This window comes from Solanum verrucosum, unplaced genomic scaffold (assembly GCF_900185275.1).
Source record: "Solanum verrucosum unplaced genomic scaffold, falcon-dt-bn FXZP01000102.1, whole genome shotgun sequence".
Lineage (NCBI taxonomy): Eukaryota > Viridiplantae > Streptophyta > Magnoliopsida > Solanales > Solanaceae > Solanum > Solanum verrucosum.
In genome coordinates this window covers 3553139-3571168 of record NW_026019930.1, presented here as the reverse complement: position 1 = coordinate 3571168, position 18030 = coordinate 3553139, and the positions used below count along the sequence as shown (strand labels likewise).

Here is an 18030-nt window from a genome sequence, read left to right as displayed (position 1 = left end):
TTAAATTAGTTAACAAATAATTATAGATTAATACTTAATAATAAGTTAACAAGTGAAAAAAACAAAAAAAAAACAAAAGAGAATGTGTTGTAGTTTAAAAAAGAAACGCTGCCTGCAGTTAAAAAGAAGAATTAAAACCAGAAAAAGGCAGCCAGCAGTTGAAAAAGATTAAAACAAAACTGCTAGCTGGAATCGATCCCACGAACTAAGATCCATTATGTAGATGGTCTACCACTGCGCCAAAGAGTACTTTTGTTCTCTGGGTGGCACATTTCTTATTTATACATATATTGTATATAAATACTTATATATAAATAGAGTTTCCGTCAAAGTTTGTGGGTGGCGTGGCACCCCACGGGCCTTAATAGATCCGCCCCTGCCTATTATAGATGTAATTCGGGTTTTTTCGATTTTTATTTTTTAAAATCCGAAACCAAACAAAGTAATTTATTAATCCAAAACCAATCTGAAAAACCAAAAAACCAATCCAAATAAAAATTTGATTTGATTTGATTTGGTTATTCGGTTTAATCCGAATAGTGCACGCCCCTAATCGAAATAAAGATGAGTATTCGCGATCGTGGGTTGAATAATAATAAGATTAAAAAAAAAAAAAAAGGGAAATGACAAACAAGTATACAGGACAAATGAATTTTGAAATTCAAAGAAAATGTCTATATTTCAGACTTCGCATTATCCTTTCAATTGTATATTGCGCATAAACTGGGATAACCACCAGCAGAGGAAGGGACAAAAATAGTAAAAACAAGGAAAGAAACCCTATGATAAATAGTTTTTATATTTTCTTCGCACTATCAAACTTGAATGAAACAACCAATGCATTGTTTTCCAACTATTTACATCATCTGGAGGGTTGAGTTGTTCCGTTGTGATTAGCAAAAACGTTGAGACAATGAAGGAGTCTACAGTGCATGAGGAAGATTGAGATTCTTATCACCGACAAGAGATTCTTCGCCATGGCTGCAGAAAATTCACTCAAGCTAGTAAACAAACATCTCATATGAACTAGTTAACACTGTACAAGATAAATTCACATCAGATGGAGGGGGGGGGGGGGGGTATGAGATATTGTACCTGAGGTAGCTCAACGCTGACATCCTGTATAGGCAGGTGAATACTAAAATGTGCAATCCAATGGTGTAGAAGAATACAAATGTCCGAGCATATCTGCAACATCAAGTATCGCTTCAGTTTATTTCATATAGGGGAGTTGATTGAAGACCCGATGACATTTCAAGTATAGAAAATATTGTTTATAGAGCGAGAGAGCGCTCTGCTTACAGTTTTAAAACCCATGAAGAAGTTCAAGACGGCCAATCAACAGAGTAGTTGACAGGCTCATGTAAATTTTGGTTTTAAAGTGTGTAATTGTTATTTAAAGGTACATATTGTACATCATATTTCTTCTAAACCGGAGGACCCTCTCACTTTTAATCATAGTTTTTTCATAGGTAAAACACTTCAAATGTTTAATCCTTTTGTGCTGGATAAAAAGTGGCACCTACAGTGACTATTTATCACAACATCTACTGATCGCAGCATACTGAAACTAGCTACTGTTTTAAAGACGTGAAATGCATAGGCTAAATGATGATTCAGACGAGATTCAGCATTTTTGAACAAGAAAACCCTCAGTTTCCATTTCGGTTGTAGGTGTAACCAACCTGCTATTAAGGATATGGCAGAAAGAAATAATAGAAAAATATGGTCGCAACTCATGAATCTATGCAGAGAAACAATAAACTGCAAGAAACACAAGATCTAAACAGATCAAATCATCCTAGCTACTGGGGTTGAGATATAGTTTGATCATCTCAATCAAAGAAAATGCAACTTGACTGTCTTCATCTCCAGGCTTAATTAGCACTACACTTTATATTGTTCATTGGTTTCATCAGATTCAGAAATGCAATTTCTAAGGTGTTAAGAGGTCCATATTAAGAACCAAGATGAAAGCTGGTACATCCGTCTGATATCATTGTTTTAAGCAGTAACTTATCTTCTTCTTTTAACTCGTGATAGCTGTTAAGTAACAGTAGCTAAGTTTCCTACATACGATGTATGGACCCATGTGAAAAGGGATTGAAGACGGCCTTGCATGTAAGTCACAAAATTACTCTAATCCTTAGTAAAACAAGCGACTCATAAAACAAGTTAACGATCAGCATGATTGCTAAAGGAAATAAAGATGACTTAGATAAAGCATTGCATCAGTGAGATTAGTCTTAAATTATCATGGAACAGAAGTAACACAATTCCAGCCTGAATAGATAAATAATGTCAAGCTGAAAAAGAAACCATGATAACGAAGCTTACTTGTTACCAAGAAGAAAACGGCCACTACTGAGAGTAATCTTGTCTCTCAAACCTAATTCCTTGTATCTTTGATCTCTTTCCTGTCATAAGGGAAAAAAAGATTCGGTAAAATGAGGATCAACGATATCTAACAATATCAATAGACACAGGCAGGCGTGTTTACAGATTCAGCAATCAAAACAAAAGTAACACGGAAAACTACAGAGGAAAGATATCGATCCATATTAAAAATGAAAATATAGGGAAAACAAAAAGAAATGAGAATGTATTGAAATAATTTAGATTGAAGTTAGATGTCTATAAAATTTCAGTTAAAGGTAGTAACAGAACATGCATAGTTTTTCCTCTTAGCACAATTAATGACTCTGAAAATGGAATTTTGAAGGCCTAATAGCCTGGCAAAACCGAGGAGAAGCATATGTTGAAATTTATTGAAGTATCTAATCCCAATTTCGAAGTAAATGACTGAGAAGAAACTTAATTAAGGATGTGGCAAAAGAGCTGGAACCTTCTTCGAGAATGCCGCAAATGGATTTATGTCATCCTCATACATCTTCTTGTATTTGGATTCCACATCAGAGCTGAAACCACCTTCTAAATCCTCTACATACTGAGAGCCAGAGGGTGGGGTTTGAGAACAATAAAAAGTGAGCAACTATTTAATCAACAACAGAGCCTGATAGACCAACCTTTTTTGATCCTCTTGAAATCACTCTTTCAGAATTATAATCCTGAACATAACGGATCTTCCCATAAAGTTTGACATTATCTGCTTTTGTTTTATCAAGTTCTGAGGTCAGTGATCCTATCTTCTCCTTCAGCTGTCTAATTTCCTAGAGAGATCAACAATTCAAGAATCACGTACTCTTGCCAGTAAAATGACGTGCAAAATAAGGTCTTACTGTGGGTAGGTAGAAATATAGAGAAAACAGTTCAATGGAAAAACCTCTTCAGTCTCCCGCAAACGGGTACGGAAACGGTCTCTTTGGTTGCAGATCACCTTAAGCATTGAGCTTTGATCTTGGTCTGAGGAAACATGCCTCTGCTCTTCATTCTATTTCAAAGGATGTCTCCCATTAGAAAACTCATATTCATAAAAAACACAGGAGATACGAAAATGTTTCTAGAACTTCAAATATACTAACTGGATGCACTGATCTACTGAAAAGTCAATTCAAAATGCAATGGTTACTTATCAACAGATGATGATTTAATCTACTAAATCTGTTATTCTTTTTTCTTTTTTCTTTTTCTTTTTTACTTGGGGGGAAGGTTAAGAGTTTTTTTTTTTATAAAATCTAGTCCCAACACCAAGACCACACTTGTGACTACAAATCTATCAACAAGTGCAGACTATTCTAGAAGTGAAATTACAAAATCTATCGGCGCATTCCCTTCATACACATTTTCAAACCAAAAGGCAAGTATATTTGAACACTTGTATTCAGTCTAAATTATCTGTATCTGGTATGCTTTCCCAACCGATTTTACTTGCTAAAACAAACACCATTTATGGTTTAGAGCTGTTATTCCATGACTTACTTCTACACCAGGGGACTTCTGAGATGATGAACAGTTGCTTTTTTTTCTTTTCAACAAAGTCATCATGTACTCATAAATAGAATTTTACCCCAAGGGAAATATACATTATACATCTTTTCCTACAACTTTACCATCACAGCACTAAGGAGCTCAAAACACATGAAACTCTTCTGTACAAGTTACATGTTGCTATATGCTCCAAAAACAGAGATTTTAGAATATGACCAGTTGTTTCCTCATTTTCAGAAAATCTTCCTCTCTCTTGAATGATGGAAAAGAAGTGATTTCGTTCAATCACAAAAGTTAGACTTCAGATAGTGTTAGACAAAAAATATTGATCCAAAATTCAGCATTTTATTAAATCATTGTTTCCTCTTTTAATTGTTCTACTGGCAGGCCAGCAGGGATATAGTAACAAATCCCTGGGCTGAAGGATAACATGGAGAATCACCACCTGCGAAACTGTAAGTTTCTACCACTTACAATATTTGAAAGATTGGAAACTTCAGCAATGAAGGATAAAGATGTTCTGACGGAAGATCAGCAATATACAGGAGCAAGGACTCACTTCCAACGAATCAACAACCTTGTTTATAAGGAGGAGGCAGAAACATAAGGAAGCAAGAAAGGAAGAACACTCACCTCTGAAGGCTCTGTTGCACCAGACTCTGATAGATCCCAATCATCAAATCGAGTACCTTTTCTATCTTTAGAACTATATCCCTGTGTAAAAAACAAGAAAACTAGTCTGAAAAAAGTTAAAGTGAAATTAATTTAGCAACAAACTGCACCATAAAATCCACCTATTCAAGAAAAGCAAACAGATTTACTTAGGCAAGTTCAGATCAACATTTATCTTGTTTCAGGCACTTCATATTCAATAACCATCAGAGAAATATAACTATTTTCTGCACTAGATATAACTACAAAAACATACAATGATTATGTGCAGAGAGATGTTCCAGCAAACAAGAGAGAGAGAGAGAGAGAGAGATTTTGAACATACCTTAAGAATATCATCTTCTAGCTTCTGTATTAATCTTTGTTGGTCATTAACCTTGGCAGTCAGCTCTACAACCTTTGCTTCTGCTGATTCCAGCAAAGAAGTCCTCTCAGAAAGTTGGACCTGAAAGCCATGAAATAGTATACAAATTATAGCAATAATGGATTTATTTCGAGCATATTCTGTAAAACTTCTCTGATATGATGAATTTAAATCATCATACTCTGTTTATCAATGATCAGCCGAGTAACTTCAAAAATTTTCCATGAATATAAATGACAACAGACATATAATTAGGGCACAAGTACTAATTACCTTTAATTGTGTTAGCTCATGCTCCACTTTTCGATTCTTGTCAAGAAGTAATGACTCAAGTTTGCTCATCTCTTGCCCACTGGTAGCAACTTCCCAATCTTCAGCTTCAATTGAATTGTAACCCACAGCCTACGTAAAACAAAAAAAGAACTAAATGAAGACACACCAGAAACATTCTTGACATACATTGTGAATCATGGAGGGACAAAAAACAAAGAACTCATGAAGAAAGGAAGGAAGAAAGAAAAGGAGTCTGATTAATTGGAGACAATTGGTATAATACTGAAAAGGAAAAAAAGGGAAGGAGCCGAGGATCTTAGAACATCCAAAATCAGTTCTAAAGCTTTCTGTGCTATTTTTGAGAAGTTAGACAATAGAAGATTAACAAATAACTGTAGAGCCAGCATTGAATCTAGGAATGAGGACACAGGGGGAGAAAACATACCTGTAAGATCTTTACTTTCTTCCTCAAATCATCTATCAGCTTCGTTGTAGGCCGTGTTTGAAGCTCCTTCTTTAGTTCTTCAAGAGCAACCTCCTGAGGTATGTAAATAAGCTAGAAAAATTAGGGGAAAGAAAAGAAGAAAGATCTTGAAAGGATCCCAACAAAAAACACAACTACATTGTCTATTGCAAGATTATGGAGTTAAACCAGAAATGTCACCAGATTTTAAGCATCACCAGTGTAAAATTCTCAGCATAAAGGCTCTTAGAAGTTCTGAGTTCAATTTGTGGCATAACTACATAAGGAAGTTACTAGTACTTGATAGAAGAAATGTTGAAAAATAATTCAGAGCAGTCTAGATTACCCCATTTTGTGGGATTTCACGGGGTATGTTGTTGTTGTTGTCTAGATTATTGAAAAATATATCGTTTTGGTGAATATAAATAGAGGGAATAATACAACAGTAAGGAGTACCATTTTTTGAGAAAACAAAATTTAGAATGTTGAAGTGTGTATCCATCTCATCTAAAAGCTTAAACTATTAGAGAGAGCACATTTTTATTATTTAATTATATTTTCAACCGCCCCATCACATGCAGACCTGATTATCTTTTTCGTGGCCTAAGTATGTGGAAATTCTTTTTGGTGATGGGTGATGTTGAGATTCAACCCCTGGACCTGTGCCTGCTTTAGATACCATGTTGAAGTGTGTAAAGTTTTTAGATGATATGATTACAGACTTCAACACAAGATATATTCATTAAGGGGCATTCCATATTCTTTTGGTACTGCAGATATCCTTTTTTTAAGAGAGAAAACAATAGCAGGCACTAAGAAAGTGGTCCTACATTCATTAGTTAAAGACAACACAAGTATACCTTTTGATAAGTAAAATCAATGAAGGACGGATTCTCACACATAAGAAAGTAAGCATAGGCATCTTATACCAATATCTAACCAAGAAAAAATTGTCTTCACTTTCATTTAACAGATCATTATTTTATGTTATTTTCCTAACCATGGTGTCAGGGCCAGCTTGCACACACCTCGACTATTTCTACCGCCTACTTGCTACCTACCACCAATTAAAATACTGGATAACTCTGTCCACGAAGGCTTGGACAGTTGGAAAAAAATCATACGGTATTTTTGTCTCCACTGGAATATGAATTCGGAATTCATGGATCTCAATACAAGTCATTGACCACTAGGCTACACCCTTTGGGTGCTATTTAACAGATCATTATGACGACAAAGATGTATCTACATTGTTAAAAAGAGTATGAGAACGTTTTTGTGCATCCTCCATGCTATCAGTTAACGAATATTGAGAGAATATACCTTTTCATTAAGAAGAGAATTCAACTTCTTTATCTCATTGATGTGTTCTTCTCGCTCATTTGATAAGGTGTTCTCCAACTTATGAAGTTCCACATTTAGTTCAGAGATTATCTTCTCTTTGGCATACAGAGAATTCTCAAGAGCACTATCTGCATCCAGATTATCACTGAAAGCAAACGGTTTAGACTTGGACAATATATCTAAAACCATGCACAAACAATATATGACAGATTTCAAAAGGGTAAAAGAATAACAGAGATACACGATGAACATGGAAGTGTGTCATTGTCATCATACTGCATGCAATTTAAAAAATATTCCAATAGGACTTGAGTTTTCAGCTAGTGAAGTATTTAGGCTACTCTTCATCACAAGCTCATTTGCTCTACACAGAATTTCACACTTTCTTTGCCTTCTGCTTGGCATGATCGTCAGATTGAACTGCATCACTGTACTCTATTTTTCTTTTCAATAAAAGCATAACTGTACTCAATTATGTGAAACAAGTTTCTTTTTCCTTTCCTAATTTCATTTATAAACTTCTAAGGAGACTATATGGCAAGCCAAGAACATCTTTTTCCCCAGCCTCCACTTAATGCTAAAGATGTCCAAGCTTGACTACTAGAGATCATTGGTCAGTAGGAATGAACTCAGATGACCATCACAAGATGTATAGGTGCATATATACATACTTAAGAGGTATGTTTGGATAGACCAATCCCCTCTTAGAGATCTCTTTCCAGATCTCTTTCAAATTTGTGGAAATCCTGATGCCAATGTTGGCGATTGCTGGACTGAACAGGGCTGGGATCTAGTTTTTAGAAGACTTCTCAATGATTGGGAGGTGGAAAGGGTGGCTGAGATATTAGGGATGCTAGGCGGAGTGACCATCAATGCAAATGCCACAGACAGGATGTTGTGGAAGCACAGCAAAGATGGCCTCTTCTCAGTCAACAGTGCTTACAGAAGAGGTCTCCAGGTGATGGCAGGGAGACCAACACACCTCTGGAACTATTTTTGGAAGGGGGATATTCCTACAAAAGTGAAATGCTTCACTTGGCTAGTGATAAAGAGAGCTTGTTTAACACAAGAAGTACTTCAGAAGAAGGGTAGACAGCTGGTCCCTAGGTGTTTTTTATGCAATTTGACAAGTGAAACTAACAGCCACCTCTTCTTGCACTGTAATTACACTGCTCAAATCTGGAATTTGTTCCTTAGCATCTCAAATCTGAATTGGACAATGCCAGAACGTACATCAGACGTGTTGAAGAGCTGGGTAAGAAGAGGGGGTACAAAGAGCCAGAAGAGATGGTGGAGGTTAATACCATCATGTATATGGTGGTCAATCTGGAAGGAAAGGAACAGTAGATGTTTTGACAATAGATCCAATTCCATACACAAGGTCAAATGGAATTGTATAGTATCTCTACTTTTTTGGTGTAAACAGTTGTGTATAGTAGATACAGATCAGATTGTAGATTTGATAGGAAGTTTGTAATTGACACTTTTTGGTGGTGGCCAGCATGCCCTTAATGCTGAAGAATACAACCTTACCAGTTTCAAAAAAAATAAAATATACATACTTAAGAGGTCAGTGGGAATAAGATCAACTTATCAAACTAGAGAAGACACCTGTTCTTGTGATCATTATCTTCGTTTGCAGTCTGTAATTGTGAGCGCAACAATCCCTACATAAGACAAAGCTAAGGATTATTAATACATTAAATAAGCTTTTTAACCCACAAACATTTTTCCATATAAATCCTAAGTTCAAGATCCTTTTTTTGGTTGTCCCGGGTTTAGCCTGGAGCAAAATCATGTCCAAAAAGTATCTGCAGCTAAAACGTTCTCTGTGGAGGATAAAGGTGAGACATTGGGGAATACTGAAGGTAAGGGCCTTTTTTTAAAAATAAAATAAAATGGAAGGTAATGGCTAATTTAATCCTCCTACCTTTTCTCTTTCAAGACTAAGAAGGCGACCTTGAGCCCGTTCAACTTCATCCATTAGGAGATTGAATTCCGATTGCTTTGCGGCTCTCTCTTCCTCTAAATTACAAATAAAAAGGGTAAAGTTATTCATAAAAAGTGTTTCCATGAACAGAAGTCTAGAAGATCATATGAGTTAAGAAGTCAAAAGAGTAATCAAGTAAGGAGATCAATATGTTTATGAGAAGGTTAAAGAAAAGGCAAAGAGAAAAGTTCTTAGCGAATTTTATTTAAAGCTGCAGACTTACTCCAGAAACATGATATCAACAAACAACAGTATAAGTCCAGAATAGTAGATCACCTGATTGCGCACGAACTTCAAACAACTGGCTTTGTGCAAGTTCATGCAACTTTTGCATGGTAGAAACACTTTCTTGAGCTTGTCGTAATTGATCCTGCAGTAATTGCTCCCTGCATCAAAAAGAAGCACTGCAAATCATGATATGCCAATTCCATCCGGACACATACTACACCACAAACATATACTAAAATAAAGAGGGATGCAACTTTGTTCCAATGTTATTTATGTGGGACAGAATCAGAGAAAAATAATCATCCTTTTGCTCATTGTAAAATGACTGAGATGTTATGGAGTTTGTTTCTTCATATCAAAGGCTTACAGTGGGTCATGCCTAAGACATCTGGAGACTTACTAGCTTGTTGGAATTTCAATGGAGGAGTTGTAAATCAGGAAAGATAGTGGAAAAACATATGTGGGTGCATATGGTGGATAATTTGGAAGGAAAGGAACTCCAGATGTCTTGAAGAAGTTGTTTATTTTTGGTGGAATGGCGATTTTTTAAGTGACACAGAATCTCTGCAGGCATTATAGAATCTTTGCAAGTAGAACAAAGATTTACTTTTCCTTGTCAAAAGATAAAAGAACAAAATATACTTTCGGAGTTTTGGTTGGCTTTTGTAAGTTGTAAAGATGGCTCTTAGCACAGCCTTTGTGCTAAATATTTTGGGAGAAGGCATAACTGCATAAGTACCCCCTTGAACTATAGTGAATTCCTAATTGACACGTTATCTTTATGTGGGACCTACTACCCCCTTGAACTTCTTAAAAACACAATAAATACCCCCTGAAAAGACATAAACAGTTTTATGTTAACGTAGCAAAAAACACGCGACTACCAAGTGTATATTTCATTTTTATATTTTTTAAAAACATGCAACTACCAAATGTTTTCTGGTTCTCTTCTGCCAATAGAATGTAAAATACCTTTCTTTTAAAACCTCAAGTGTTTTCTGGTTCTCTTCTGCCAAACTGCGTTGCTTGATTTCTACAATTTCCTTGACTTTTTCCTCCATCTAAACCACAAGAGAAGAAACATTAGAGGAGAAACCAAAATGAACCTGTCAACTATCTGTTTCAAACTTTCAGCGTAACTTAAAATGCACTTTTCTCCATAAGTCAGTGCTTGGAGAAGCTCATATGAGAGTTCAAATGCCTCAGCACCCTTTCCCAGAAATATTTTTTTAAGAAAAAGGAAGCATGGACAGGATGAGAAATTTGGTCATTGGCTCAAAGTTAAAAACCACTTATCAAAGGGGTGACCACAAGAGAAACTTATTCCTCAGTTACACCAGCTTGACACAGCTAAGTTTTTGTTTAAGTTTGAGTCAAGCTTAACCAAAATATGAGCCAAGCTCAAGCAAATGACTACCCAGCTCTTCGTCAGATTCTACAGTTGCATCTGTGTTTGTCCATAGTGACTTAAAGAATAAAATAACTGCTTTGCTCTGTTGCACATCAGTAAGCATTGGCATAACCTAAAAGACACACAAAATGAATTGCATGTCTCTTTTTATGCCTTTACATCACCAAACTCTCTCTTTTTAGTTTTTTGAAGCCCCATCTCCCTTCTAATTCAAGCTGGTTTGCACAGCTATTTCTTCTACTCCTAGCCACCACCTGCCACAACCACCACTAAAACATCTTCGACAAAGGCTCCTAAGTCAATTAAGGGGAAAAATATCTTGAGAGTTGAGACTAGTCTCTAGCTTCTGATATCAATGGCAGTTTAAGACTATTTGTTTTAGAATTTTGAAACAGAAAAGAAGGATGTTCTGTTGTCAGATCTAATGGAATTTTCCATTCCCTTGTGAACATTTCTGGTTTAGAAAATTGTAAGGACTGCAGCAATACCAAGCTTGAACTTCCCATTTTGTTTGTAAATCCAGTATAAGCCAGGGATGGAATTGGTTCTGCTCAGCCTGGTTTCACTCATCTAGTTCAACCTGATAATGTAACGTTTACAGAGTATTGAAACAGAGAGAATCTAACAATTTCACATATCACATTTAAACACCAAAATAGTGAAGTGGGACAGCAGAAGATTCAACAAAATTACTGTCAGTGTTCTCTCGGGTCATTCTTGAAGGGAATACACTTGATGTGCACACACTGATAAATAGATGGAATTACAATATATACTAGCCTGTTGCTCTAACTGGCGGCACCGCTCTTCAAGTCTTCTTATTGTCGCTTGTTGATTTTTCAGATGAGTTGCTTCCATGCGAAATTCTTCAAGTTCAACCTTCATTTTTCGGTTCTCAGACTCTAATTCTGATAGTTTTGAGTCCTTTTCCTGTAAAGTGACATGAACAATCAGATACGAAAAAAATGAACCTAAAAGTTGAAGGAAAAAGATAAACTTAATATCCTAGACATGCTTTTGAGCTGAAATCCAATTCCAGAGCTCTAGTGGAACGTCACATATATGCTTTGAACACAACATCCTGAAAATTCCATTTTTTTATAAGGAACGCCATCTTGAAAATTCTCTATATTGAAATAGTTTCTCATCAGATAGACCCGCAAATCCCTTTCATATCTGACGATATTTTGTCACAAGCTTCATATGAGTCATGAAAGATCTTATCCAATATACAACACTCCGTGTATGTATATAGATGGACATTTACATATGAAGCGAAAGTAATTCAGAAATGTGATCTTCACGTTCAAGGCCTTAACCACCCGTGCACTGCCACTTCATGTATGTTTATCAATGGACATTTAACTCCAATTCCATTCAGCAATAAGAAATTCAAAGAAACAAGTTTATCAGGTACAAACTATTAAAAACCAACTAGCTTTTTTTCCCTCTCTTCATTATTTGTCCAATTCCATTTAACTTGGCATATTACAATTGTGCAATATCTGGCTGGATAAGTCTCGATACCAACATTCCATGAAGATTTTAGGTGGAAGCAGCTATCATGCATGATATGTCAAAGGTAACCTATGAGAAAGAGCATTCTTCTTCCAGGTGGTCCATCTGCCTCACAAATTGCAGTTGCAATGAGTGCAACTGTAAATTGCAAAACTCCTAGTTGGCTGTGTAAGCACATCTAGTAAAAATCCTAACAAAGAAATGATAACATGGAACGAACCTCCTAAACGTCTTAAATTTCTCTCTTTTCCTAACCATCTTATTGCGGAATACAGCTTTTTGAAGTCACCGTTATTCTTAAACTGAATCACTACCTCTTTTCCCTTAAAATTGACAAGTAATGTCTGGATAATCTGAATGTGAAGCTTTCCTACTGCTAATCAGCAAAAGATTTAAGCATTTCCAGTCCACGTACACCACAATCTGACGCCATATCCCAAAGTTCATGTGGTGTAGATAATTACATATCTTCTTTGAAGTTACCATTATTCTTAACTACTACTAATTACACTAATAGTAGTTAACATGCATGCTGAAACCATCCATGGGCCACCAATGCAGTTACTCCACAACTCTGTAAGAAAGGTGATCATATGAAAGGCCAAAGTTGAACTTACAGCAATTGAAGCAATGACTGGATAAGGGTCTGGTGCCTCATATAGTTTTTGATAAATGTTAAGGAAAGCATTTTCCCCATACTTAGCTCTCTTGGTAAGATTGTCAACCTCTTCTTGGTAGCCCTTGAGCAAAGAGTTGAACAAGCTCAACTTGTCTTCAGTTGAAGCTTTTTTAAAATCTGTCAAGAGGTGATAGACATAGCTTAAAATAAATGGTTAAATAGAAGTCGAAGTAAATGCAATTTACTATTAATGTTAAACAGCAGCAGAAGGAAAGGTACATATCGCACCTCGCGTGCTCTCTGCAAGTTTTCGTCGGTTCTTCTGACTGTTCTCCTGATTCTCAGCAATCCTAAGACCTTGCTCATCTAGTGTACTCCTTTCTTTCTCCAAATCAAAGTCTGGAAGGAAAAAATCAGATACACTTTAAATGTGTAGAAAAAATTAAATTTTCTTAGACAAGACAAAAGATATCACGAGAAGAATAAATTTATACACAGACCAATCTTTTTAAACAAGGTTCTAGGCTAAGGACTAACTCCATAAGAATTCATGAAAAACGTGTCAAAAATAAATTCACAATGAAGCACGTAAAGCAGATTGAGTTGTGTTCTCCATATACCCACAGTTTTACTTCATCTTGTCCAATGGAAATTATCTAGATAATTAGTCAATTGAATAGTAATAAACCGGTGAGGGATTCTATCACAGACAGGTGTTCCTCATGACCAATCAGTTCAACAGAACTTAAGAACACATATTAGCAAAGCCAACCAGCAAAAGACAGTGAACACAGCCATGCAGTCCCTTGTATTCAATAGCTTCTACATCTGAAAAGGAGCCAACTAGTTCGCTGATACTAAGTGTCTGAGAAGATTGGGAGAGTTTTCATTATATAAGAATTTGCTCAGACATGCTATTCCAAAAGAAAAATGCCTACAACTACATCTTGTTACCAATTTCTGGTCACGGATTACATTCGCTTATTCAAGTAGTCTGCTGAAAAGATATTGATCATATTGGCAACGGAAGTACAATATACAACTACATCTTGTTACCAATTTCTCGTCGTAAACCGCTTATTCAAGTAGTCTGCTGAAAAGTTATTGATCATATTGGCAACGGAAGTACAATACATATTTCAGGCTCGCGTATTTCTGTTACATAACTGTAAATTACGAAATTAGTCAAGTTTTGTGGTCTTCTTTGGTTTGTATCTCAAACCATATGCTACTTTATATAAATTAAGTATACAGAAACTAACAATCCTGGTTGTAATCATTAATCAAAGACCTCTCAAACACTCAATGGTTCTCATATTAGCTCTTTCAAATGCTAGAGTGAAATATAGCAAAGAGAATAATAATCTCAAACTGTTAAATGGAGCATGTTATCGGTCATCTTATTAACTTACTATTCTGTGATCATAAATGAAGTTCCTCACATGGTTTTCATATTGACTTTTCAAATGCTATAGTGAAAAAATCGTAAAGTAACTAATATCCACACTGCTAGATTGCAGGTGTTAATAACTCAATCTGCATATTGCAGTGGAAATTGAGTATTCGGAACCTAAAAATCTGATTGCAAAATGAAAATAAACCAAACTTATACTCCTAGAAATGAAAGGTGAACTCACATTTCCATTTGAGACATATTGAAGTGATGAATTTCCTGATTTTACTTTTGATGATAATCAGCAACAAAAACCGACAGCAGATATGCAATTCGCAGAAAAAAAGAGTAAGATTATGACTTGATAATTGCAGCCGGAGATATACCTTTCCAGAAGCTGGCAACGGCAGCGAGGGGAGTAGACGAAGAAGTTGAGTTCGCCTTGTCTCTCTCCGGTCCTCCTCGCGGGGAATCCATTGCTGATCCGCCACAAATTCAGCTTTTGCTCTACAAAAACTTCAATCTGTCTATTTCTCTACTCAATGAGAAGAAATTGTTACGAAACGATAGTTCTACTGGTTTTGATAGATCACAGATCTCGAGCTTTGTGGTTCCTTCGGAATTAATTTTGTTGCAGCATATGATGAAAGAGAGACGGGAGTTCGATGGAGAAACAGCTCCGGGTCACCCAGATTTTTCATCGGGTCTTTTTCCGGACCTTGTTTGGTACATAAGTAAAAAATTTTGGGAATTAAAACATTGAATAATTACAAAACTAAACGATGAGGAATCACCAGAAAATGATTTTAGTTAAATGAAGGAAATTATGGATTGATGCATGATAAATATGTTTCTTTTAATGGAAAATTACTTGGTTAAACAAACTTATACTACTTAATTATTCATCATAGCTATAGTTTGCTATAATTACTACTTACGACTAATATTTACTATTAATTACGTGGGCTGACTTCGAGTTGTATAATTAGTCACGTTTGTATAATTCGCCACATTTGTATAATTCACAACTAACAGTTCTTCGTTTGATTTGTATTTGTATATGATGGTTTGTATTTGTATATGACGATGATTTCCTTTGATTTTTCAGTTTTGTCACCATATACATTCAATCTTTTTGTGTATAAATTTTTAAAGTTCGTATAAACGTGTAGTTTTGTATAATATAATTTATATAATGTAATTTGTATAACTATTTAAAGTTTATATGTTTATGTTTGTATCAATTCGTTATTTCGAGTTTTATCATATTTATACAATTTCAGACTTTATAATTACTCAATTATACAAAAACGCGTGAATTATACAAACGTGCCCGCGAATTATACAAAAGAGATGTGAATTATACAAATTATTTTCCTCTCTCGCTCGCCTCTCTCCTCCCTCTCCCAATCTCGTTTGCCATATATACAAATACATATGTATAATATACAATTATCTAACTGATATACATATAAAATTCACTTCTCTCCCACTCTTTGCCCTCTCTCGCTCGTCTCTCTCCTCCCTCTCCCAATCTCGCTTGTCATATATACAAATACATAGGGGTGTTCACCGGTTGGTTTGGGTCGGTTATTGGTCAAAACCAAAACCAAACCAACTTAATCGGTTTTAAAATTATCAAAACCAAACCAAACCAAACCTAATATACATTTATCGGTTTGGTTGTTATCGGTTTCAGTTCGATTTGGTTCGGTTATTAACCATATACATAAAATTAAAACAAATAATTCATTCAAAATGTGGAAAAAAAAAGTGACAACAATTCAAAATGAAAAATAGTTAGAATGACTGACATTACGAAACTTTCGATCATTGAATTTACAATGAATAAAGCTTCAAAGTTCATTACTTTTGTCCTAGAAGGAAGAAACATTGATATTTTCAATCTACAAAAAATTGTCATAGACATTCATATACATGAAACCAATAAGATAAATGTTCTTACCTTGGTCTTTTTTACTTTCATAAATAAATTATAAATAAAATTTTGATGAATACATATATAAGATTTTTAAAATTGTTTATACAATAGTATATTATGTATGTATAATAATAAAATTTATGTATATTATTTATCGGTTTTGTTCGGTTATTTCTTCGATTTTTTTCGAACAAAATCATAACCAAACCAAATACTATTGGTTTTTTTAAAATCTAAAAACCAAATCAAACCAAACCCTAAATAAATCGGTTCATTTAATAGGTTTGGTTGGGTTTTTCGGTTTGGATCGGTTTTTATCCAAACCGTGAACACCCATACAAATACATATGTATAATATACAATTATCTAACCGATATACATATACAATTCACCTCTCTCCCAGTCTCTGCCCTCTCTCGCTCGCCTCTCTCCTCCCTCTTCCAATCTCACTCGCCACTCTCCTCCCTATAACACGTAGCTACGAATCATAATTAACAAACTATAGTTATGGAGCGTAATTGGGCTATTTTTGAGTGGCTACTGGCTATATGCGAAAGCTTCTCATTTTTTAAATACATCAAATACTTGCATCAAAATCAAAATCGATAAATTTATCACGATAGAGTGATTTAAAAAAATATGTATTGGCAATTAGTATAACCAATTAGGCTCAATCAATTTTATTTAAAAAATAAATTGTTTTTTTTAAACAGGTAGAGCTCGATCCACTTTATGATCATTAATTTTCAAATAAACTAATTGAAGAATTCACTTGGCTCAGTCAAATTTTATTTTTCCACTTTTTAGCTCCAAAAATTTATTTGAGCTGAGTCGATTATCAATCAAAAAAATAAACCGGCCAAGTAAATCAATCTATGATCAGTCCGAAAGTTAATGATTTTTCCAATCAATTATTGATATGCTTTTTTTAATAATTGTCATTAGCTTTTAAGTTCATTTCTACCAGTTAAATCAAAGTTGCTCCACTGTAATAAATTAAAAAAATATATACATTCAAAAAAAATATTTAATGAATCAAATTTGTCTAGGTAAGCCATCAGGGATAATATTTGGCTAAACTATATAAAAATATGTACTCACTTCATCCCAAAATAAGTATTATCTTAAGAAAAAAAAATCCCTTGATAGATGTCTAAAACAAAAATTAGTTTTATTTTTCCACTATACTATTATATTCTATATTCTTAATAACGCTCAACTTTCATGAGACATTTAATAAATAGATAATTAATAAATCACTTATTATATTTATTGAGTTTTTAATAAATGTGATTTTTGTTAAGATTCCCCTCATTTTGGACGAAAGATACAATAGAACTTCTCTAAATTAATATTTGGTAAAATAATAAACACTTTAAGATAATAAGAGTAGTTTTCTCCGGTCCTGATTTGGGCCAATGATAGCCCCTATATAAATATGTGGTCCAATTAGTATTATAAATTAACAATTCTTTAAAATTACAAATATATCTAAGATAATTTAATAAAATATGATTCTAATGTTTTATGTTAAAATTTAAATCTAGTTGAAGCTCATCCCGACATTTTCTTATTGGATTTAAAAGTTTTGGTTTTGTTTCTCATACTGCACAAACAAATGGTGAAGAGTTCTACATGCGATAAAATACTTCTTTACGAGTAATTGAGTGAAGAGTTCTACATGCGATAAATACTTATTTACGAGTAATTGGTTTCAAAAATATTTTATCAATAATATTGTTTTCTCCTATGATATCTACAATTTCTTTTAAACCGTGACTTCTAAACATGTAATCGATTATTGATATTTACTTTATTGCGGTAATCGAAATCATTACTCATGACTTCAAATTCATAATTGTCATTTTCATAGATGGATCCATTTAAATTCTTTGAGGCTTCATAAATGTCGAAAACATAATTAT

General features: G+C 34.6%; 1 protein-coding gene across 1 annotated transcript; it reads right to left on the bottom strand.

The window, feature by feature from the left end:
• Positions 1-588: 588 nt before the first annotated feature.
• On the bottom strand, positions 589-14848 carry LOC125830871 (protein CASP). Its single transcript, XM_049510056.1, has 19 exons — positions 14550-14848; positions 13059-13169; positions 12769-12947; positions 11414-11563; positions 10195-10283; positions 9271-9380; positions 8935-9029; positions 8616-8671; positions 6984-7149; positions 5643-5735; positions 5198-5326; positions 4886-5005; positions 4522-4602; positions 3284-3391; positions 3027-3170; positions 2846-2947; positions 2338-2417; positions 1096-1188; positions 589-981 (listed from the first exon to the last, which is right to left on the bottom strand). Exons 1-19 carry the CDS (start codon positions 14638-14640, stop codon positions 924-926), a joined length of 2055 nt encoding a protein of 684 aa, XP_049366013.1. The 5' UTR covers positions 14641-14848; the 3' UTR covers positions 589-923.
• Positions 14849-18030: the final 3182 nt, after the last annotated feature.